The sequence below is a fragment of the Equus caballus genome, chromosome 11 (assembly GCF_041296265.1).
Source record: "Equus caballus isolate H_3958 breed thoroughbred chromosome 11, TB-T2T, whole genome shotgun sequence".
Classification (NCBI taxonomy): Eukaryota; Metazoa; Chordata; class Mammalia; order Perissodactyla; family Equidae; genus Equus; species Equus caballus.
The window spans coordinates 60077308-60102437 of NC_091694.1; the positions used below are offsets into that span (position 1 = coordinate 60077308).

Sequence of the window (25130 nt, forward strand, 5' to 3'; positions counted from 1 at the left end):
TCACTGCTTAAATACCTTTATTATTTTTTAAAAATTATTTGGACATTGATAGCTCTGCAAAATACTTCTCCCATCTCGAACCCTCAAACCCTTACCACATGTCCTCCCTAAAGAAACAATATATTCATACTTTGCACCCATTCAAATCTAATTTTTAAAAACAGGTAAGATTCAAAATCAAATATTACTTTCCTTTCCCAGAACTCGTTAGTAATTTTAAACCACAATGCAACATACTTAATGGCATTTCTTTTCAAAAATTAACTTATCAGACTATTTTATGAGGGAAAAAAATCAATTCAAGGCCTTATAGAGAATATAAATTCCCTGTTTCTGAAAGCAAAAGACATTGAGAAGCCCCTTTGCTCCCCTGGAGTTTGTGATTTCCACGTTACCGACAGAACCAGCACACAGATGGACTCTCTACTTCAGATGAGGCATTGCCTAGTTACTTTTGGACTGCAGCTGAAACGCTGTAAAGTTTAAAAGGATGGGTGGGTGGGAAGGGAAAATTCCAGCACAGAAGAGAGACGAGCCTGGGACTGCAGCATGGAAGCTTTGTGAGCAGTGGAGTAAGGAGAGCCCGATCCCTAGGGCCCCTCCTCATGGCAGGTTTGTTTGGGCTGGAGGAAGACAGCAGACGATCAGCAATCTGCACTCATTTCTTAATGATGAGTACAAGTGTCGACCAAAAATATTGCACATAGTACCAGAGGCATGTAAACCCCTGAGAAGGTTCAGGAAAGGATAACCACAGGTGGGATGATCCCCAAAGTTCCTTTGGGAACTAAGAGAAAGCAATGGAGTCGATGTTGATCGTTTGGGAGTTACTAAGAGGTGCAGAAATGATCCCTTCCCTATCCTCAATGGGCAGATTTTTACACGAACATCTTCATCACAAGATGTGTCCAAAAGATCCAGTAAAGGTACCACTTCCTCATCTCCCCCCATACAACCGGTGCACTTCATTACCTAGCTAAAAAAGGAAGGAGGAAATCCCACAAGAGAACCTGGCCCATCTGGCTAGCTGAACACCGGCAACATTTGCAAATGTCCTTCCCTGCCCACTCGACTGACCAACCGACCTCTCAGAGCCACACGAGGACCCGACAAGCTCCTGTGGGTGACTTCACCCCTCAGTGCTCTGAGTGGGGCCCGCATCCTTCAGGGAATTTGCAAAACGCGGATATTTACGAGCAGGCGTGAGAGGAGGACTGAGGTGAAATGAAACGGCATGTGCTGCCTAGAGAGAGCCGGCACGGTGCCACTGTCTCCTCTACTCTTAGGTGACGCCCATCAGCTAAAGGGAAGCTCTGGCAAGTGTCCTCTCATTACTGTGCGATCAGCTGGGTTTGACCAGAGCCAGCCATTCTGTTGCCTTTGAGTTTTAGAATCAAGAAAACATTTCTGCCTCGTCTCAGAATGGAATCATTCCCACTGCAGTCACTAGGGCAACTTCTTAGGGTTCCAGGGCCTTGACCTGACTAGAAGGGTCTGACTAGAGGCTGCACCTCTGCACAAAGCCTCCTGACTACACATCCTGGCTGTCCCAACGCCCACTGACTACTTCCCTAAATCTTTCTCCTTTAAGCCGTCCCCTAACACTCGATCTCAGTAACACACAGTACGTGCCATGAAAAGGAAAGTCACTTTTTAAGAATAAAAGATTTCCCCACCATCATCTAGACCAGAGTTTTGTTTTCTTACAAGCCCATGGATTGGCAACCTTCAGCTTGTTTTGCTCCTGTGGGTTACAACGCTGTCTTCTTGTTAAAGCTTTCCCTCTTGTATCTGAGTAAATCTTGTAAACCACCAGAAAATGCCACGCGCCGCCCCCCCCCCGAAAACCCTGCCCATATCTGTGGGCTACAACTGATGCCAACCTATTAAGCTTTTTAAACATTTTTAAAAAAACAAAAACAAAACAAAAAACCACACACACACACTTTGGCACGTGAGCCTTGCGTGATCTGAGCGTGTTCATGTTCCCACCGCTCCCCGTCCCAACATTTCCGAGTCGCCATCTCAGGAGAGCGGCCCCTTCTGCCTGATGGAAAAGGTCACCGTGAAGCACTACTGTTTTGAGTAGCAAAAGGAGGAGGTACAAATGCTAAACTGGCCCCAAAAACAGTTCTCACGTTTAGCACTATAATTTACGCAATGCTGCAAAACTTTTGTACCAGGATGACGAGTTTCAAACTGCTGGTTGATTAAATATACATTTACATATAGATATAGATATAAAAATTACTACGTCAACATTTGCTGTTTTCAATGTGAAAACGATAAAATGTAATTCTGAATAACTGCATTTGCCATAGGGTCCTTGTTAAAGGAACCATAAAAATAATTTTGTAATAAAAAAACTCTTTTTTTTTTTTTAAAGTTTAGTATTGCCCTCAAGTTCAAAAGTTTGGAGCAAACGTGCTGAGTAAGCATGACTGGAATCTGTTCCTGCCAGGGATCTGGAAGCCTTAAATTTAAGGATCCCTGACGGCAGGCCCAGGGAACCTGCCAGCTGCTGACTAGCTTGGCGTGAACATCACAGGGCCGGGCAGCGCCAGCTGACCCTGTGAAGGAATTAGCCTCCGCCTCACGTCTCATTGGCAGGTGCCGCTGCAGCCCGCCAATCCCTGCACAGAGCTCTGCGGGGCACACACGTGCTGGAGCTCTGCCTTCTCTTGAGCTACCAGACTAAGCAGCTGGGGAAGCGAGGGGGCCTGGGGCCTGAGTGGGGACCACTGAGCACCAAGGCTGAGGGTGACCGAGGCTCTGACCTTCTACTCGGCTGGAGGAAGGAAGGGGCATTTCAGTGATGCAAGTTAGCTGTGCAGGACGGAAAAGTGCATTTAAGGTAGCTGAAAAACAGATGAAGCCCGAACTGCCACAGAGAGGGAGGGAGAGCGGAGGCCGCCCCCTTCCCCCGCCCTGCTGGGCGGCCATGCTCCTGGGATTCTGTGGGTTGACATTCATGCTTCTGATGCGAGTCTGCTCATGGAGAAACAGGAACAGACGTCCTCCGTTCCGGCAGGTACACAATTTTCTTGGCAAAGTTCTTTTTTGCCAAGTTCAGTTTTATTTGGCTGCTTCTGAACCGCTGTCACCGGAACTCATAGATGGGTGCGCTGTGCTCGGGAACGTGCGTTAGGTTGAGAGACTGATACCTGCAATGCGGGAGACAGATGGGAGGCAGTCGCCTAAGCAGCCTGGACCCAACGAGGGTGTCAGAAAACTCCCCGCCCCGCCGCCTCCGCCGGAGCTCCCGACACACCACACTCTTAGAGTGGAATGCAAATCCATCTCAGGCTGCCTCAGGTGAACTGAGTTTGGGTTTATTTCTCTTTCTTTGGTTATTCTCCCTGAACTACACAGCAGATGAGCTGCTTTCAGGCCTCTGCTCTCCTCACGAAGCAATCACAGGGCGTCTTCTAGAGCAGAGGCTGCGCAAGCTCTGGAGCAGGACGCAGCTTCCTGAAGCCCTGCCCACCCCGCCCTTCGTCTGCCCACCGTCCAGCATCACAGCTCCTTCTGCAATGTCAGGCTGTGAGAGCCTCAGAGCCCCATGGCCAGCACAGCCGGATCCTAATTCTCCCAGCATAACCTGCAAAGCACTATGCCATGTGACAGAAGCCAGACACAAAGGCCTATAGTGTACGACTCCCCTTACACAAAATATCCAGAACAGGCAAATCCACACAGGGAGAAAGTAGACCTGTGGATGCCTAGGGCTGAGAGGGCATGGGGAGGTGGGGGTGACAGGGTTCCTTTTTGGGGCGATGAAAATGTTCTACAATCGATTGTGGGGATGGCTGCAAAACTCTGTGAATCGACTAAAGCTCACTGACTTGTACACTTTAAATCAGTGACCTGTATGGTATGTGAATTATATCTCAATAAAGTTGTTATTTAAAAAAGGATATGAAAAGTTTAAAAACTCATCTGAGAACAGAACAGCTACTGAAACCTAACAAGTGGCTCTCAAGGAGCCGAGACCACATGGAGGCCCAGGGCATTTGCTTGTGGGTGTCATTTTGCGGCCACTGAACAAGGAATTTGAGCCAGCCCAGAGTAGCATCATTCACAAGTCACCAAAGTGTGAAAATTTGAAAGAAAATCAAGTGTTTCTGCGTTCAGAGAGGAAATCAGGTGTTTTATGATATGGTTTGCGCTTCAGGTAAAGCAAGGTGATCACACAAGCAGCGAGGGGGCAGGAGAATGCCAGAAGGTGACAACAGCTAGCACCTGAGGTGGCACGCAGTCCTCCACCTCTGGTGAGACAAAGGGGACAACTGTCAGCTCCCATGAGCCCCTAGGCCAGCAGACTGAAATCAAGTACATGTGGGACCAGCGTCTGAGGAATATGACCCCAAAATTAAAAAGGCTGCTGACAGCAACATTCACTGCCACAGATCTTACATTTTAGTTACTGAATAAATTTGGGAGAAATAAATACAAAACTAGCAAGACTGAGATAAACATCATTGACAGTCTAGCACTGCTTGAAAGCACGTGGCAGTGAGTTCCCTTATCTGGTACTCCATTTTCACCCTGTTTACTCTGCTCTGTGGCTAGGGATGAGCCCCTAGCAGGAAGAACCGAGATCATTTAAAGAAGTGCTCTCCAAATAGAGCAGGAAATCTACGCAGAGACAGGTGGGGAGATTTTCTTTTGGATTTGGTGAGGGAGGGAGAGCCGGGCCAGCCAGCCTCGGCGGCGGCCTTGGGGTCCATACCATTCTGAGCTCCTGTGGTAATAGTAGCCCTCTATGGAGGCTGCCGACCTCTGGAAGCAGATGTAGTAGAACCCGGCAAAGGAAGCACCACTGATGTCTTTGATCGTGTGGTCCGGGACCAGGAACTGCTCCTGCACACAGATGGAGGGGATCAGTAACAGACGCCTGCCCCAACCACCTCTGGGGCCTCCTAGTTAAGCTTCCGGTGGTTCTAAGGTTCCACTACCACATGGTCCAGCCAGCACTTGCTGGGAGATGGTGAGCCTCTGTGTTTCAACCCGACTTGTGAGTAGCATTCATGTGCCACTCGAGTAGTCTACATACTAACGCAGCAAACTGTGTCTTGAGCTCCTAGGATCAGCAACTGAAAGTACTGTGATCCAAACAGCTCACAGATGAATCAACACCTGCATACCTTTCAGAGCCCACAGTGAGAATGGCCCAGGAAGAACAAGTTTCTGCTCCACCCCTGAAACTGTCACTAGGTTCCTGATCACCTCTAAAACAGTAGGCCACTTCTGTTGGCCTGTGGATTATCCTGAGGGTGGATCAATCATCAGTAGCCCCCGTAATACCCCTCAAAATGCTCTCTACCTCAACAGCGGCAATCTGAATGGTACTAGTCTTTTTTTTTTTTTTTTTAAAAGACAGGCACCTGAGCTGACAACTGCTGCCAATCTTTTTTTTTCCTGCTTTTTCTCCCCAAATCCCCCCCAGTACATAGTTGTATATTTTAGTTGTGGGTCCTTCTAGTTGTGGCATGTGGGACGCTGCCTCAACATGGCCCGACGAGCGGTGCCATGTCTGCGCCCAGGATCTGAGCCAGTGACACCCCGGGCCGCCGAAGTGGAATGCACGAACTTAACCACTGAGCCACAGGGCCGGCCCCAGAACGGTACTATTCTTGATCGGGCACCTTATGAGAGGCAAGTTTGTTATCTCCAGCTACAGCCAAGAGTTGTAAAGGCCACATCCTCATACCTACTCTTCCTGAGGACATGAAGTCAGAGGCCCCAGGGCCCTAGGTCTACTAAAAGCCCAAAGGGGTGTCACCTGAGAAATTCTTAGGAGACAAAACCACTCCATCGCTCTTTGATTTTAAGATGCTCTCCCTTCCCTTCCTCAACCTGTGAAGCTGTAATTTCTAAAATGAGAACCTTACGAGATACTTCCTTTAATAGGTTTATTTAGTTGGCATATCTTCCACTAGATGGTCAGCTCGTGAGGCCAGGATTCAGCATTTACTCTCCACACCCAGCAACTGTCTACTTAAAGAGTGATGATGCCCGCCCCCTAAAATTATTAGCTAACCAAAGTAAAGATTGGGAATGACTACCCTAAACGATTCGTCTGTATGAAATCTGGCAAGACTTCAAGATAAACAAGCTTTTTCCCACAGACCGGGGACTACTGCTTGGAAGTGGGTGTGTGTTCAGAGTGATTTAACAAACTTGCTTCATGATTTGCTGTCTTGTGGCTGTAACACATAACCATCTTGTTATCAAAGCAGGAGGCATAAATGACTCCTCAGCCTGAAGCCAATCCATCCAGATGGAGTGGAAAACCCAAATTCCATTCCTGCTCCCTCATTTCCTGAGCTGTCGGGAACCAGAGGAGCTGAGACTGAGCCCAAGGGCAAGGACGTGGTGGAGGGAACAGTCACTTAAATGGCGTCTCAGCCCCTGGCTGAGAATAGGGGATAAAGGATGATTGAATTCAGAGAGTTTGGCTCCGCCCTGAATCCAGAGAACACTTGGGATGGTTCAACCTGGAGGGTCAAAGGGCTTCTTGGGTGGGAGAAAGGAAAGGGAGAAGACACAAACAACAGTGTAGAGGGGGAGCAACCCCCAGGCATGAATTCATCTGCAAACCATCAAACAGGTTAACCAAAGAGAAACCGTCCGGGATGCCAGCAGTTAACCCGTGAGCCCTGGAGCTGTGTCTGCTTTTTATGAGTAAGTAAAGACTGCCATGAAAATAACCTGTAACAAGCACTGGACACGGGAAGCGGATTCAGGGTGGGGGCGCTGGCATACACTACAGGAGCTGGCGCAGTCAGAAGACGACCTCGGAGCAGGATCTTACCTTCCACCTCATGAAGACATAATCCCCATTCTTCAGCTCTTCGTAATCAAAATCATCTGAATTAAATGATTTTGCATACTGATAAAAAGCCAGAAACTTGCCCTGAAAGCAAAAAAATAAAGTATAAGAATTGATCAACAGAGGGAGAGGCTGGGGTCAGGACACCCTTCCGTGCTCAGGTCAATCGCCTTTTCAAAGGCGCGACAGCTGGTGGACGCGGCGCCGGCAAGAGCAGTGAAGGCCAGGATGGAGACAGAGAACTTCGGTCACCCCAGTGAACTCAGACCTGGACTCCGGCGGAGGCCCCACTGGGCTGCGCCTGCCTAAGGCCCAAGGAGAAGGCTGCAGGATAGAAATGGGGCTTTTACTCAGAACACCCTACTACAAATAGACAAGCCAAGAAATGAGCAAGAAGATCTCTGTAAGTAAATCAACAGTAGCAAAGAGTCACGCAGAACGGCTCAGAAGCAGCCTGTGGAGCCTCAGGGGAGAGTGGGTTTAGTCAAGTGGGGTCCTCTGACATAATACAGTGGTTTGGGGCCAGCTAGTTAAGTAGAAACTGGAAATGGGTAATATATGGTTAAGATAAAAAAAAAAAAAGGAGACCAGAAATAGGTTACAAAACTATATTTTATGATCCCATTTTTGTACCCCCTAAAAATAATATATATCCAAAAGAGATTCAGGAAAAGGTTAACACCTGTGTTAGCATCAGGTGTTTTCATTAAAGATAATTTTTTTCCTTTTGCTTTTTGGTTTTTCCAAATATTTTTAAATAAGCATGTATTAATTTTATAAGAAAACATCTTAAATAAAAAGATACAAAGATATTAAGTCATAGAATTTGACACATAGCTATTTTTATTCTAAGTAGATAAAACAGATGGAATCTTGACTTTATAGTACCACTCTAATACCAACTTTAAATACCATGCAGGAAAATTTGAGGGTGAAACACAGCATCTCTGATTCCAGTTTACAATGGAAAATGATGCCATCAGTCAAGTTTATTAGACACTGTACATTCCTGACAAACTAAGGCACAATACAGAGCTCCGAGTCCCCTGTGGGGATCTGGGAATCCTAGTAGGTGGGGAAAGTTGTGGAAAGCAGGGAGGACCGCATAGGAAGCCAGAGGTGCGGGGTGAGGAACAGCTGCGCGCCCAGCTCCCTCCTCCCACTTCGCTCAGCGTGCCAGCACCAAGGCTGGCCTCCTAGCCCCTCTTTCACTCCCAATATTTCAATCCAGTCTAACAAAGCCTGGAATCCCAGGTGTCTTTCAGGGTTCTAAAGGAAGTCAATGAGAAAATTAAGAGTGTTTTCCTAGTACTTAATTTGCAGCCAAGCTAACCTAAAACAGGGTTTTCACCGGGCCTCAAAGACCTTGGTTTTCGCAGGACCAGTCTGAAATGGAAAACAGGGTTGAATGGGAGACAGGCTGTGGTTCACTACGAGGAAGATTTTTCTCTTTGGGGCTGACCAGGAGAAGAAGGGGCCATCTCAGGAGGTGGCGCCGTGCAGGCAGAGATGGCATCAGGCAGGGTGGGACCAGACGGCACCAAGGAGCCCTCCAACTCTGTTTTCTGACACTGGCACCATCATGCACCACTCGGCTGTGCTAACCGTCTAGATACTAGGATCTTTTTTTGTTTTAAGATTTTTTTCCCTTTTCCTCCCCCAAAGCCCCTTGGTACATAGTTGTGCATTCTTAGTTGTGGGTCCCTCCAGTTGTGGCATGTGGGACGCCGCCTCAGCATGGCTTGATGAGCGGTGCTATGTCTGCGTCCAGGATCCAAACCGATGAAACCCTGGGCTGCCAAAGCAGAGCATGTGAAGTTAACCACTCGGCCACGGGGCTGGCCACTGGATACTAGGATCTTGTTCGTTCTCTCATGTTATAGAGACACAAATGACTGTCTAACTCTTAATGTCTATTTGCTATAACAGTCAAAACATGTAGCTTTCAAAAAATGCTTTAAAAAGCTCAAGTTTAAATTCAATTGAAACAGTATTTGATAGATGCTCCTTTCCTAACTCAAGTAAAAAACATTAATAAACAAAGCAGCTGGGGCCAGCCCCATGGCATTGTGGTTAAGTTCAGCACATTCTGCTTCAGCAGCCTGGGTTCCTGGGTTTGGATCCCAGGTATGGACCTACACCACTTGTTGGCCCTGCTGTGGCAGCAACCCACAGATAAAGCGGAAGAAGACTGGCACAGATGTTAGCTCAGGGCTAATCTTCCTCAGGAGAGGGGAAAAAAAAAAAAGCAAAGCAGCTAATCTACAGCGACATTAACTCAGACAAGAGTCTGCAGTAGGAATTCTCCCCAAGGACTACTCTGTCAGAATCAGGATAGACCCGTGCCAGTGTGAGTGTGAGTGGGAGGAAGGAGGAGTTCCACAATCTTCATTACTAACACAATCATTTCCGGTTGGTTTAGAAGGTGAGCACATTGGACTTCCTTGGTGTTAAAAATTCACAATCAGCCTGGTTAACTAAGCCAAAAGGCTATTATGATAGGCTGAGAAATGGATTTTTGAGACACAAGACTTGAATGACAACGGATGAAAAGACTTGAGGACAGTAACTCTCAGTAGTCCTGACGTGTTCGTTAGTGGTGATTGAGAACACGCTCCACACTTGACAGTTAAAAGGGGAGTGGCTAGACTTTTCAGTGGCACCCTTAGAGAACTTAAGTTAAGAGTGTGTCTCCTCTACCAGGAGCTCGGATGAGAAGAAGCCTCCTGTGGCAGTGCCCACAGGGACAAGCTGACGGGAGAGGCGGGTTCCCAGGGACTGGCCTCTCACCAACCCTAAAGTGAGAGGCCATTACTATATGTTTCCCAGGGTCTCCCTAGGCACAGGTGATTAGAAGGGGACAGTGCACAGGAGATGGACAAATGGTTAGAAAGGAAGGGGATAGTGATTAAGATCCTGCGAGCTAAGTTCCTCAGCTCCCAGCAGCCCCTGCGGGGCCCAGAGCAGATGAAAGACTTTACTCACCCAGTGTTTCCGATCAACGTCTTCATCCGCATCCCACTTTCGAGTTAAGAAAGGGTGTTTTTTGCTGATTATTTCTCCTTCAAAGAAGGTCGTAAGGGTTGGATACTCCTATAGTAAAAACCCAAATATCAAAACAAGATGTTGAATAGGAGTTTAACCTTTCACAAGTGAAGTACCAGCCTTGCTTTAACTTCTTCCCAACACTCTGACGAACACAACCACACTAAGAAACAGCCCAGACCACAGTGCGGTCTAGGGGCGTGCCGAGGGCTGTGGAGGGGCCCACAGGGGGCTCTTGGGCTTCAGGGACTCTGCCAGAAGCAGAGGGCCCTTCTGTGACTTCACTTGTTGTGTGTTGATCTCTAGAAAAGAATTTGGACAATTCCTACAAGTAAATTCTGAATATCCTAGCACACAAAGCAGACGATAACTTAGTAGGTTTTACTTTCTAAGAAAAATACCCCAAGAGTCTCTAAAATCACAGTGTCAGAGCTAAGTCTCCCGCAAGCCGTAAACTGGCCCAGTGCTTCTCCAACTGGCTCAGGGGTTTGTCCCTTTTACACCATGAGGGGCATTAGCTGGTGTGCCCCTTTAAAAACCATGTGTCCTTGAGGCTCCTGTCTGGGCTGTGCGCCAACACTCACGATGATAACAGTCCTGGGCTTGGCCAACCCAGCTGCTTTCTCGTGGGAGAGTTAGCACCAAGACCCTCACGGTCTGAGGGAACATGGAGGCCCTCCAGGGGGGCTCTGGTCCTCGGAATGCAGGTCATTCAGGGATGATCCCCCTTGGCAAGCACACAGCCTTTGTTCCTCTGCCCACTTAAGCCAGCTTCTCTCAGGGGGCAGTAGTGGGTGCACACCGCTGTCCAGCCAGCCACCACTGCACCTTCCCTGTAAGTAACTCCCAATAAAGCCACACGTCTCGTTCGCTGTCTCCGGGTCTTTTCTCTGGAGTCTCAGCAACCGATCCCGCACTGCTCACCCAGATGGGTGTGTGGTAGAACATTTGGTGAGCCAGCCAGAAGCCAGAAAAAAATCGCCTCATCGCCAAGACTATGAGGGATGGGAAGGGGAAATCGGCAGGGTAATCCCGGGTTGGCTAGTGTCCTCCCTGTGGGGGCCAGTCACCACCACCCTTGATGGATGGGGCCCACTGTGTGAGTACGGGGTGGCCCGGAAACGCCAAAGGGCCTAGGGGCAAGTCCTGGGCATGAGAGAAGCCCAGGCCATTGCTACAGCTGTGGAGTAGCCCCTCTCCACTGCAGGAGGCTTGCAATGAAGGCAGGGAAGTTCTGAGCAGGATAAATGACGAGAGAAAGAAATCAGAAGCCCGGGTGGTAGCTGCTGCAGTGGGATGGCCCCTTCTTACTGGTGTTCACTTAGCAACAGAAGCCAAAATGGAAACTAAGGTGAAGGTGAGGCAGCTACAAGAGAAATTAAAATTAGAAAGGGAAGCACGCTGGTTCAGGTCAAACCACCAAGGCTCTGTCCACACGCCTGTGGAAGTCTGAGGAGAGGACAGAGGTCTGAGCAGCCCCGACCGGCAGGGGCGGGTCCTACCACCTGCCTCCGCCTGTTCAGCAGGTGCATTCCCCCAGGAGGCGCTCTACTGCCGCAGAGCTGTGGGACTGCAGAACAAGCAAACTAAATAGATGCGGAAAGGATAAAAATTTAGGGAACTTGTTAACGGTAATTATGTGTTATGGTGTATGTACTTAAACTAACCCAAGATGATGGCTAAGTGCTTTAATGTTACTGGAAGTTTCTGTGAGTAATCTAAACATAATTCTTGGGAACAAATGATTTAAATAAAAATGGGTAAGAGTTTTCAGGTACAATAACTACGTTTTATGGTATAAACGCTTGAAAAACAGCTTCCAAAATCTTTTTGGTAACTTGAAACTTTAGAGTTTTGCTAAATTAAGTTAAACCATAAAAATTCATTGAGTATCTAGGTCATCTTCCAAACAAGATAACATATTAAAAGCTGATTACTAAACACAGATTTGTCTGCCTTTGGTTTCTTATCTCAAAGAAACTAAAAAATGCTTGGGTTTATTGATAAACATGTTTTGTACATGCTGAGGAATTTTCTATGAGAAAACACATATCTATTACAATCTCTATACAAGGAAAGTAAAATGTATGTTTTCAATAAAGAAGATATAAAGAAGAGCTATTTTTCCTTGTTTTGTTAAAAAAGATAAATTTGTCCTAAAGTACTAGGAAGGAAAAAAAAAAGACATAGGACAAATTCTAAATGTAAAAAATAAGTAACAAAAGGTTTGCGAAAGTAAAACCTGGAGGAGTTTTGTGTATGGTCAAGTTGGCTGAGATTAAAATAAATAAGTTTCAATATCAAAAGTAAGGCAGTCACAAGAATAGCCACTGGCTCCAGTACGTGCAGAGGAGTGAGGACAGGCCAGGAGTGTGTCCAGCCAGGGCAGAAAGTGCCCGCGGGGGCAGGGAGAACATGGTGAATGCCTGGTCTAGCCACCCGCACCAGCACAAACAGCAGGCCGCCTCGACTCCACGCCCCTCCCTCCACTCCAGCGTGGCCCAACTGAGGCTGAGCGAGCCGCAGAGAGCAGGCTGCACAGCGACGGACTGCAGCCCGGGGAGCAGCAAGCACCCCTTGGGAAAAAGTGAGAAACAACCAAATGCTGTCTGGTGGCTTTAACAGCGCCCCCAGTGACAGCCTGGGAACACCCTAGCCCCCTCAGCTAGGGGGAGGGCCAAAGGACCTTGACCCATACCCGGAGCGCCGCGCAGGTGGCTCAGGTATTGGGGGACCAAACACCACACGTGGAAATAACGTCTTGGTCTACAAGAGCAAAAAGCATTTTGCTGTTGGGGATAGAAATGAGCAAAATGACTTCCATCACTTCCCGCCCCACCCTGCGACAATGCTTCTACAACACCGTCAATGGACAAAAGCCCCCAAGGTTGCCTTGTTTCATTACACAGATGATGTCATATTAACCTCTGAGTCTTTTCCAGACCTTCAAGAAGCCCCCAGCTCGCTCAACGCCCACCTATGCCGACGAGGATGGGTGGTGAACGACAACAAAGTGCAAGGGTCTGGGTTGTCTGTCAAACACTTGGGCGTTATCTGGTTGGAGAAGACAAAAGTGGTTCCTGCTACTGTCATAGCAACTGGATACAGATAACTGGCCTCTTTAAAAGTTGGTGCCAAAAGGTATGATCTGGGACTGGGGGACCATCCAGCAGGAGGCCTTCACCCAAACCCAAATAACAGTGAAACAAATCCAGTCCTTGGGTGTTTTAACACGATGACAACCATGTGAACTGGATGTTTCCAGTTACCCAGAGGGGTTCAGATGAGGTCTCTGGCAGAGGCACAGCAATAAAGAAGTGCCCCTCGACTTCTGGCCTCAACTGTGGAAAGGGGCTCCCCCTGCGGATGGCACAATGGGCACAACAAAAGTGGACCATTAATGGTCACCTGTTGTGGGGGACAGAACTCTAGGATGGTATCCGGCAGCAGGTCCGGGGAATGACGATAACAGTGTGCAGTGTGTCTGCACATCAGGCGACAATGCTACCAGGAAGCCAACAGAGGAGTTAGCTCAGACCCATCTCCTGGAAGAAGTGCCAACTGAAAGAGCGGCAGAGTGGCTACACAAGAAGACTGGGCACAAAGGACAAAGGACCTTCTGGGCTTTTGCCAGGGCCTGGGGCCTCCCCCTGTGCTATGCTGGTGTGGTGCAGGTCTGTCGGTGTGCCCTTCTTGTTCCTTGGAGAGACCCTGAGCCATTCCCAAGAACAGAGGCCAAATTGCCAGAGACAACCAGCCCACTCAACACTGGCAGATGGACTAGATCAGGCTCTTACCTCTTTCTCAGGGCTGCCAGTATGCTCTCACTTGTGTGGACACGTCTACAGGACTGCTACAGATATACCCCAACAGAGGGCCACTCAGAAGACCACCATGAGAGGCCTGGGACACCTCTGTGCTGTGTACAGTGTTCCCACAGACATTGACAGTGACCAAGGTACACATTTTGCTGCTCACCAGGCACAGACATGGACTGATCAGAAGGACATACATTGGCATTTTTACCTGCCATACAACCCCACGGCTGCAGGGCTAGTGAAACAAACGAATGGCCCGCTGAAATAATTGAGTACAGAAAACAGGACCCTAGCCCACTGGAGATGCCTGGCAACTGCAATATGGCAAGTAAATGAACAGGAGAGGCAAACTCAACCCAGTGCATATCAGACGCTGACACAAACACTGATATGACAGCAGGTCTACAGACAAGGGCTAATCAAGAAGAGAAACTGCAACCACAGAGGGGCACTCACAACAACTTGCTTTTGCCTCTGCCACAGAACTCCCTACTGGGATCCATGTGGTCACTTGGCCCTGGGACTGGCAGGTGGGGCCCCGCTGCTGTGGTCTCTTAGCTCCTTGGGAAACAGGCTTAGAGCAGGTTATCACAGTGACACCCTTCATCATGGGGGGGCCACCCAAAACCTCCAAACTTACTAATCCAGGGCCTCCGATTTCTCAAGTACGTTCATCCTTTCCCTCTGGTGTGTTATATTAACTGGTGTGTTCCTCCTTCATGCTATACCACTGCCCCTGGGGCGCCCACACCAACTGCACAAGCGGTGTGGTATTGGTGGCCTGGCTTGAAACCACAGGCTGGTACCACACTGACTCAAGGCACTGCGACTGCATGCGTCTTGCTGGACGGCCATGACCTCCCTCTTCTGGTCCCCTCTAAACATCTTACTTTTCGTCCTTAGGACAATGTCTGCCAACCTTTTCGTTTCTTGGACACACCGTTACTGACATACAAAATCACTCCAATGCTGGGTCTGCAGCGAGCTGCCTCTCTCTTCAACCACAGGGTTACCATGGCGGCCCCAAGCTGCCAGCGCCTCTGACTGGAGGGCCCTGCAAGAGCGGAAGAGCACCCCCTACTTTCCCACCCCTACCCACCCCCCATCAAGCAGCCTGTCCTCGCCTCTTACACTGCCACGCGAAAGTATATCTTCCAGCCTGTGCGTGAGCAAGCTAACGTAACTCCGAGGGTGGGGTGCTGTTTTTGATGCTGTATGATGGTTCACTGCTCTACAAATAGAATTAAGAGGTTCCTTTCCCTGGTGTGTTGAACGTCACAATAACGCCATATCATCAAATAAAGTATTTCAAAAAATATGGGGTGGACACCTAAAGCAATGTGTAACCAAACAGTTACCATTACTGCTGATATGTGGCTGGGAAAACAAGACACACCATGAAAGGGGCCTATGCCTCTCCTCGGGGTGGCTGTGGGCTTGTGGCACCCACGGCTGGCCCTATCTGCCTTATAATTGGACTGGAAAATGTACCTGGGGGCCCCTACATCCCCACACGCATTCTGTCCTCCCTTCAACAGCTTCCTTGTAACTGGGAGGCAGTCCGTGATCGCCATCGTGTGCGACATATGGCTGGGTGCTTCTACCCCCTCGCCATCTTTTCTCCACAGGCTGCGGTTGTGGATGTAGAATGGCAAGTGTCTGCTTTAGCCCAAGATATGGCCACAGCCCCCAATAATAGTGGACATGCAATAACTCTGCTAAATGAAGACACCTCCCAGATGAGACAAGCAGTGTTACAAAACAGAATGGCCTTGGACACGCTTACTGCAGCCCAAGGGGGGACCTGGGCCCTGATCACGGTAGAATGCTGTGTATATATCCCCGATTATGCCCCCAATGTTTCCTGCGCAATGGCCTCCTTATTGCTCACGTACGGGCCACTGACAACCTGTCCACAGACCTGGCATCTGCTAGGATACAATCCTTCCCCTCCACCTGGCGACATGTTTTCTTTGGTGTCCTTGCCTTTTCACTGCTTCTTTTATTTTCATGTTGTGCTCTCTACTGCTGTTGTGGACTCTGGCTACAGTGCTCCTCTGTGTCTGGCTCAAGGGAAGCCGCGGAAGACTGGCGCGATGAGATTGTAAGAGCCAGGCTGGCCCAGTGGTGCAGCGGTCAAGTTCACACGTTCTCCTTTGGCAGCCCGGGGTTCGCCAGTTCGGGTCCTGGGTGCAGACATGGCACCGCTCATCAAGCCATGCTGTGACAGGCGTCCCACATATAAAGCAGAGGAAGATGGGCATGGATGTTAGCTCAGGGCTAGTCTTCCTCAGAGAAAAGAGGAGGACTGATAGCGGATGTTAGTTCAGGGCTAATCTTCCTCAAAAAAGAAAAGCTTGTAAGGGCCATTCGGACACAGGGCGGGGTGGAGTGTAGGGGCATTAGCTGGTGTGCCCCTTTAAAAACCATGTGTCCTTGAGGCTCCTGTCTGGGCTGTGCACCAACACTTATGATGATAACAGTCCTGGGCTTGGCCAACCCAGCTGCTTTCTCGTGGGAGAGTTAGCACCAAGACCCTCGCGGTCTGAGGGAGCACCGAGGCCCTCCAGGGGGGCTCTGGTCCTCGGAATGCAGGTCATACAGGGACGATCCCCCTTGGCAAGCACACAGCCTTTGTTCCTCTGCCCACTTAAGCCAGCTTCTCTCAGGGGGCAGTAGTGGGTGCACACTGCTGTCCAGCTGGCCACCACTGCACCTTCCCTGTAAGTAACTCCCAATAAAGCCACATGTCTCATTCGCTGTCTCCGGGTCTTGTCTTTGGTCTTTCAGCAACCGATCCCGCACTGCTCACCCAGATGGCCATGTGGCGGAACACAACAATTCTTCAAATTTCCAGGTGTGGATTTTTTTGTAGAATACCTTGATATATGAGGGATACATTTAATTCTATCATATGAACTAAAGACAACTTATACCAGGGAAAATATATGTAGATCAGGTCTGCAGTGCAACACCACAACCATAAAAAAATACTGTTGAAAAACTAAATAAGCTGTCATGCTAATTGGGTGCTCAGAAGACTCCTGTTAATTTTTTTCCAAATCCTTGGTGCCTCCTTATTACCAGTTGAACAAAAGGCAAATAAAATTAACGGAAAAAAAGTTAACATTAAAAAAAGTTTACCATTTCTCTGCATTTGTAAAAACAACGAATGAACCAAATGACCCCTCAGCCCAGCCTGCCAGCTCTGGTGTTTCTTGGGAGCACAGCGATGACGGCCACGCCTGACAAACCATGGGTTACGGTCCTAGCGTCCCAGGGCCACAGAGCAACTTGCTTTCTTCTTCAGACCCTATGTAAGCCCCTCTTGTTTTCTTTTTTTTTTTTTTTTTAAAGATTTTATTTTTTTTCCTTTTTCTCCCCAAAGCCCCCTGGTACACAGCTGTATACTCTTAGCTGTGGGTCCTTCTAGTTGTGGCATGTGGGACACCGCCTCAGCGTGGCTTGACGAGCAGTGCCATGTCTGCGCCCAGGATTCAAACCGACGAAACACTGGGCCACCTGCAGTGGAGCGCACGAACTTAACCACTTGGCCACGGGGCCAGCCCCATCTTGTTTTCTATTAAACATCTACATGTTTAAAATAAATCAGTTCTGATAGCTTTGCCAATTCTCCCAGCTGGGTAGGCCATGTTGCTCAGGACCCTCCTGAGAGAGACTGCTACAGCAAAACCCAGGAAATGACATCGATGCACGGCTGTGGTGACTGAGAAAGCCTCATGATGACACTCCGCCAGGGCATTCTATTCTATTACCAGCGGATTCTGAAATATTACACATTTAACACTCCCCCAAACCCATAACCTCCAAACCCCAACATTGTTACTGGATTCCTCATATAGATATTTATATACAAAGCGGGAAGAAATTAAACACAAGACTGGGGCTGGCCCTGTGGCCAAGTGGTTGGGTTTACACGCTCTGCTTCGGCGGCCCAGGATTTTGCTGGTTCAGATCCTGGGCACAGACATGGCACCGCTCATCAGGCCATACTGAGACAGCGTCCCACATAGCACAACCAGAGGCAATCACAACTAGAATATATGACTATGCACTGTGGGGCTTTGGGGAGAAGGAAAAAAAAAGAAGATTGGCAACAGATATTAGCTCAGGTGCCAATCTTCCAAAAAAAAAAAAAATTAAAGAGAAGAAAATTTCCTAAATGGAAACTCAATTTTTAAGGTATAAACTAAATTATACCAAGATGCTTTAGGAAGGAGTATTAAGGAAAAAAGACCTATGTTAAGTTAGCACCTGACTTGAGATTTTAAATTAAAAGCTATTTATATTGATTTTCTGAGTTATGAACTCTAATTTTTTTCAAAACTTCCACAAAGAGAGAGAAGAACAGGGGCCGGCCCAGTGGCATAGTGGATTAAGTTCACATGCTCCGCTTCAGCAGCCCAGGGTTTGCGGGTTTGGATCCCAGGTACAGACCTACACACCGCTCATCAAGCCATGCTGCGGCAGTGTCCCACATACAAAATAGAGGAAGATTGGCACGAATGTCAGCTCAGGGATAATCTTCCTCACACACACAAAAAATAATGAGAGAGAACAAAATGATAAGGTGGTCCTATTAAATACAAAGAAAATACTTACAGTTCAAATCACTAGTTTTCCTAATGAATAATTCTGCACTGACTTCTCTCTAAAAAATGTTTTATGCAATATATCACGGTGACTAAAACTCTGAGAATTAAATAAAATAAATACCTAAGGAATGAGAGCCAATGTGTGCAGAAGTCACCAAAAAGACAAAATAGGTCTCAGGGCAGGACCAGGAAATTCAAACACTTGACTCTAGCCAAATTGGTGGTAATTTATAAAGTCCAACACAAGCCTCTGTCAGTGAAGGTGGGATGTCAGAGGGGGGAGGCACCACCGGCCCCAGCCGGCAAGCAGGGGAGGGCTTCATGGGGGGGGTCTGGCTGTCGCCAGGCATTTAGGCTGCCCAACCCACTCCCCTCACAGATTCCAGGCCCGCTAAAAACTGTCTGATGATGGGTCCGGCTTTCTAGGTAGACTTGCCTTCTGGGAGATTAACATTCCATTGGCCAGTAAGTCAGAGAGAACCTCCAGAACATGCATGTACTTCGTTTAGTAAGTGAGTAAACAAGCACTCTTGTTTACGTATCAGTCTCTTATGAGTTTGGTTAGTGTGACCTGTCTCCCTGGTTCCAAGCAAGTCTAGCACAACCTCAGCGGGAGCTTCCAAACCGTTCCAAATCTGTCTAGTGAGTGAGTGCAGGGCCTGGCTGTGACTCCCCAAAGGCTGGGCTCCCAGGCCCCATGCCAGCGGCGGGGGCCCTCCCCAGGGATGGTACCTCTCCCTCCTGGTCGCTGGCTCAGAACTGCAAAGAGAATGTCATTTGACACCTATTCTCCATGATTCTGAGATTTCATTTTCAGAAAGCACACAAACTTTAAAGCTGTGCTTACTTGTGAATGTGAGGTGGCTAAGAGGCAAATTATCTCCAATTTAATAATTTTCCATATTGTATACATGAGGAAGACTATGACTAAAATCCAAACCATTTAAATAGTTTTATTAAAATAAATTATGTTTGATATTTTGACAACTATAAATGGGAAAGCAAACAAAAACGGATAACTGTATTTAATAAAGTTGTAAAATCATGCAAAGAATTGTCACCCTTTTCTGCACTTTACTGATTATCTACAGCCGACCACGTATTAGATTTGTAATTTAAGAAGTTATTAAATAGTTGCACAATGCCATGACTATACTAAAAGCCAATGGATTGTACATTTTAAATAAATGAATTGTATGGTATGTGAACTATATTTCAGTAAAGCGCCTAAAAAAAAGTTATTAAAAAAGATGAATTCAAAGAATCCTGAGGCTTGAGCAGGACTTAGGAACCTCAGGGAGGACATGAGCCTTTCTCTGACTACATGCTGCGCCCACTGCTCGACCCAGAGCAGGCCACTCTGGGGAGGCGTGTGCCCCTGAGGTCACTCCGCCTGCAGGCAGGAAGTGCTGGCCAGGAGGGACGGCCTTCCCATTCCAGTCGTGAACCTCAATCCTCCTGGGCTGACCCCCAGGGAAGGGCCGTGCCCACAGCACCTCCTCAAGGGAGCCTGGCTGCTCATGACTCAGAGGTGCTTCCCTCAGTAAGGGTTACTTGCTCCCCATGGGAAGTTCACAGCATTTCTGTACACGGTTTCAGGATTTTTACTGCTATTTACCATTTCTGTGCAGCTTCCTATAACCAAAATGACTGGTTTTGGAGCCAGTGTTAACATTCCACACATCAAATTTTGCTGGTTTCCTTATGAAGTTAAATGTTTATGTTCTGCACTCAATTAATAAATAATTTGGCTGCCTGCATCCAATAGGACACATCAACACTGCATTGTTTACTACATGTTTTCTACTGCTACAAAGTAAAAGCTTAGAGCCCTTCACTTGGCTTTCATCTTCAGCAAACTTCATAGGAAATTGTCACACTCCTACCAGAGAAGTAGGAGAGGCAGATGGAATCAAGGAGATGGAAACAATTGTTTCCAGACGGAGGTTAACCAGGGCCGCGGTTAGTATTCCACGTTTGTATCACAGTACAGCCTACCACTTGCTCTTACATTGTTTCCTCCTCACTAGCACAAGCCCCTGGAAGAGACTGAGCAGGTATTTTTTAATTATTTTTTTGAGGAAGAATAGTCCTGAGCTGACATCCGTGCCCACCTTCCTCTACTCTAAACGTAGGACGCCAGCCACAGCATGGCTTGACCAGCGGTGTGTAGGTCCGCACCTGGGATGTGAACTGGTGAACCCCAGGCCACCGAAGCAGAGCACGTGATCCCAACCACTACGCCACTGCACCGGCCCCCAGAACAGGTATTTTTAATTCTCATTTTACAGATGAGGAAACTGAAATGAAGAGAAACGAAAGGGCATGGAACCAGTAAGGGGTAGAGTGAGAATGTCACCTCTCATTTCCACTCATTTCCAAACCCTGCTGGGCTATAAAGACGGTGAGAAGTGCGAAGGCCAACAGGACCCTGCAGCCAGGTCAAGCCCAGGCCCTTGCTGTGGAGCGAGGCAGCCCGTTCACTAGCCTTCTTCCTGTTATTCACTAGTGCTCTTTCTTGCTTTCTCTATTTCCAGGAGTTCTGAGGTTTAAAAAGTTGTTTTGAAGAAAGGAAAACACTCTACATTTACGCAGTTACTTCTGTTAAGGATGATCACTGTTCATTGTTCCAGTGACCTGAGGGGTTGAAAGAACCTCAAAGACCTCCATTCTTGACCAATTGGTCCTTACCTCAGAAATCGTTAAACTTATGATGAGTGTGGTTGCTATATTCTTAATATATATTTTTTTCTCAAAAAGGGTTGAAAATAAAAAGTCACACTGTAACTTACTTACAAACTTTTCTTTACAGATCTGTGAATCTGTGTGCTTTCCAACAGGACACATCAAAACTGCATGCTTTGTGTTTACCGTACAATAACCACACTGAAACCAGGCGCTCGAGCCAGGCCTCAGAGCGGTGAAACTGCCTCCTCTCATGCTCTGAGACTGCTGAGCAAGCGTTCCACTTTCTAGTCTGCTTCATTTGAAGGAGTGCTTACCTCAGTCAGGCCTTTAATCTTCAGGTACCCACAAAGGTAAGAGTTCCCTGTGTCCACATGCTGGAAAGAAAGGACAAACAGCCTTGTTACAAACAGAGGAACCATCAGGGGACAAGCTGGACGGACTCTGGAAATCCACCTGTCCCTCGGTGAAAGGCACCTGCAAGGCCAGGCAGAGTAAGGGAGGCCTGGAGGTTGGTGCATGCCCAGAGCTCACTGGCCTTTGAGACCTTCGTGAGTCCTCCCCACCCACATGCCTGTTCTGATGAAGCAAACTGATCCCAGGACACTCTCAACTTCCTTCAGCTGCATATCTTGAGACTGAAGTACCTTTCTGGAATACCGAGCCCGCTCAAACCTCATTTCAGTACTGCCTTCAACACAAGTCTCCCGTTGGTCTACAGATTTTGTGCACTGCAAGGCCCTAGGCCTCTATGTCTGCCTGTAAACATGCTGTGATCCCTAACCTGGGCTTCAGTGGCTTCCTCATGTCTTTCTAGCCTATTTCTATCTCCATGCTGCTCAATCACTGGTCGAGCAAGTCTACCACTCCCCTACATTTTCACTACGTACCATCCTGCATTATTTCTTTATGAAATGGGCAGAATGTTCAGGAGAGGCATCTTACAAAGATGTAGGTAGTATAAATTTCAATTATGAACCAAAATGCTGACCCAAAATCTGAATATATTGTGAATGTTCACTCTGTCCCTATCATATATGGATGCCTGTATTTCTTGATGAAAAGAAGAGCCTAAAATAAACAGGGGTAACAGGCATAGATTCTGAGGTTTAGCAGTCATCAATTATCAGTTGCTGAGACACCGCCAGATGCCTACCCAACAACCAATTCCCTACTTTTCCACGCACGCAGGGCCCAGATCTTGTTCTGGCACCTACCCTGCCTCTGCAAGCCCTGGTCAAGCCTGAGGGATCCAAGGCAAATATGTGTCCCCGTCCCCTTGCGAGTCATCAGTTTAGGGGTGAGTAACCCAGTTCTGACCAATTAGATGAGTGTGTAAGTCTCCTGGATGCTTCTGAGAAAGATTTTGGCTTTGAAGGGGCTCTCTTTCTTCCCTGGTGGTGGCAGCATCCACACACAGTGCCCTGTCCTGTGGCAGCCGTCTAGAGACCATGAGGAAAAACAGGCCAGGAAATGCCAAGGATGGCAGCACAGAAAGATGGAAGGAAACAGGCTGCTGAATGAGCCAGTCTGGAACCAAGCCCTCTCTAAACTCCTTGCAATGTGAGATAAGAGGTTCACTTATTCTTTAAGCTATTTTGAAATGGGTATGGTTACTGGCAGCTGAACGCATACTAACTAGTACATTTCACCCAAATTTATACTCATCCTGAATGGGCAGATTTTCAGATTTCATGACAGTGGGATTCACTCAGAGAGTAAACCCCTAGAATTAAAGCCAAACAGGGTACAGTGGTACTGTAGCACATTGAGACTTTAATGTTAAGTGAGGTCTCATTTTAAGAAACTGGAAAGGTTTTGTGGAATTTATCAGACTCAGGGACTCCACCACTTCCAAATTACCCCATAAATCAAATACTAAGGCGATCCGCAAAAACTGTAATGAACCCAGTCAACCAGACGAGGTCAGCACCAGAGCCAGTGGGTTCAATGAGGCTGAAGTGCTCCCAGTTTTGGTGCTGTGACAAAGGTATTCCATGTGAAAACTGCAAAAGCATCTGCTGACCTTGGCACTGGACATTATCTAAAGCAGCTGACCCGCACTGACGTGGTTCAGCAAAGAACTTTTATTAAAGGACACACAGCTCTAAGCTGAGGCCTTAAATTTCATGGATGCAGTTCTCACTGCCTTCAACATAGTCTGGGGTTTCACAGCTGCTGGAAAGGGGATCAGGTGGCAAGGATATTTGCTAATAAGATTAAAAATTGAACTGTAAATTGGCTACCATTTTGCATGGATTATCACATGCTCAAGAATCAGAATTTCAGTTTGGCCTCCGTTCAACCACGTGTCTCTCTCATTCTGCCCAAATTGATCTTGATGACGGTTGGTGAACTCAAATACACCACAACTCAGAGAGCTTTAACCAAATGACAGGCCGGCATCTCCCTGAGAAAGAGAACAAGGCAAATGCTTAGCAAGAAGTTCTCACAGCACAGCTGTGTCCAACAGCTGCTCTTTTCACAGTAGCCCTGGCCTTCGCTTCACTCTTGGCTTCTTGGATGGCAGAGGAGAAAGAGAATAGTCATGGTAATACCAACAACAACAAACCCAGTCAGAATCACAAAGGTTTGAGGAACTCTTCAAACTGAAATCTCTAAAAAAGAAAGTGCTCCAAAAAGCACATGAAAAGGTGCACAACACATCATTAGTCATTAGGGAAATTCAAATCAAAACCACAATGATACCACTTCACACCCACTAGGATGGCTACAATCAAAAAGATGGACAATAGCAAGTGTTGACGAGGATGTGGAGAAACGGGAACACTCATACATTGCTAGTGGGAATGTAAAATGGTGCAGCCACTTTGGAAATCAGTCTGGCCCTTCCTCAAAATGTTAGACATAGAGTTACCATATGACCCAGGCATTCCACTCCTAGGTATACACCCAAGAGAACTGAAGATGTCTGTCTAGACAAAAACTTGCACAAGAATGCTCATAGCAGCATGATTCTTAACAATCAACAAGTGGAAACCCAAATATCCATCAACTGATCAATGGATAAATAAAATGTCATATATCCATACAATGGACTATTATGCAACCATAAAAAAGAATGAAGCATTGACATATGCTTTGACACAGGTGGACCTTAAAAACATCATCCTCAGTGAAAGAAGACAGACACAAAAGGTCACATATTGTATGATTCCATTTACATGAAATGTCCAGAATAAGCAAATCTTGGGGGAAAAAATTAGTGGTTGCATACAGTTGGAGGGGGGTGACGGCCAGGGGTATGAGGTTTCTTTCTGGGGTGGTGAAAGTGTTCTAAAATTAGACTGCAGTGATGGTTACACAACTCTGTGGATATACTAAAAACTATTGAATTGTACTCTTTAAAAGGCTGAATTGTATGGTATGTGAATTATATCCCAATTAAGCTGATATGAAAAAAAGAAAGAAAGCTGGAAAGAGGCTGAGTTATAAAAGGCAGAAGTATTCTAGGAAGGTCGAGTCCAAGAAACTAGTTCTGGCTGAAAAACCAGATGATGGGGCAATTCACATGCCACTGACTCGTCTCAATGATGGACAAACAGCTCACCAATCCAGATGTAGGGCAGCATTCCTGGGCATCACCACCACCCCCACCATCAGACATCCTACTCAAGTGGCTTCCAGCCGTCAGCCAGGTTTCTGCTCTGGGCTGCCCTGAGACCTAGCAATCGTGCACCAACCAAATCACTTCTTCCACTGGTTCACAAGGAAATTGGCACCTGACAGGAATTCAGAAATAACACACTAATGACAGTAGCTGTCGGAGTAACCAAAACAGACTTCTCTTTGAGACTTAGCTACCCTGCCAGTTGTCCCCTACATCAGAAACCATCAAATTTAACAATGGGCACAAATTCAAGATCATTCCAAACATGGTCCACACCAGGGATCGCACTTCCAGAATTTTGTAATTACTTGCAAAAAAAAAAAAAAAGAAGCCTGTACCTTCATACTAAATTCTCACATTTTAAGCAAAAGGGAAGGGGTATCACTACGTGAGACATATAATTATGAAGACCGAAATATCTCAGCCACAAGTTTTTCACTTACAATAAGTATCATGGCTCATAACAGAAATATAAGTTTATAGACCAAAGATACAATTAA

The 25130-nt window shown here is 47.2% G+C and overlaps 1 protein-coding gene across 1 annotated transcript in view; it reads right to left on the bottom strand.

Moving 5' to 3' along the window:
• GID4 (GID complex subunit 4 homolog) overlaps positions 1 to 25130 on the bottom strand; it is a 27391-nt gene continuing 2261 nt past the window's right edge. The window contains exons 2-6 of the mRNA XM_023653661.2: positions 21317 to 21376; positions 9821 to 9928; positions 6818 to 6919; positions 4733 to 4863; positions 1 to 3164 (exon numbers count right to left, since the gene is read on the bottom strand). Coding sequence (XP_023509429.2) covers positions 3101 to 3164; positions 4733 to 4863; positions 6818 to 6919; positions 9821 to 9928; positions 21317 to 21376 — 465 coding nt within the window. The 3' untranslated portion in view covers positions 1 to 3100. The remainder of the gene's footprint in view (positions 3165 to 4732; positions 4864 to 6817; positions 6920 to 9820; positions 9929 to 21316; positions 21377 to 25130) is intronic.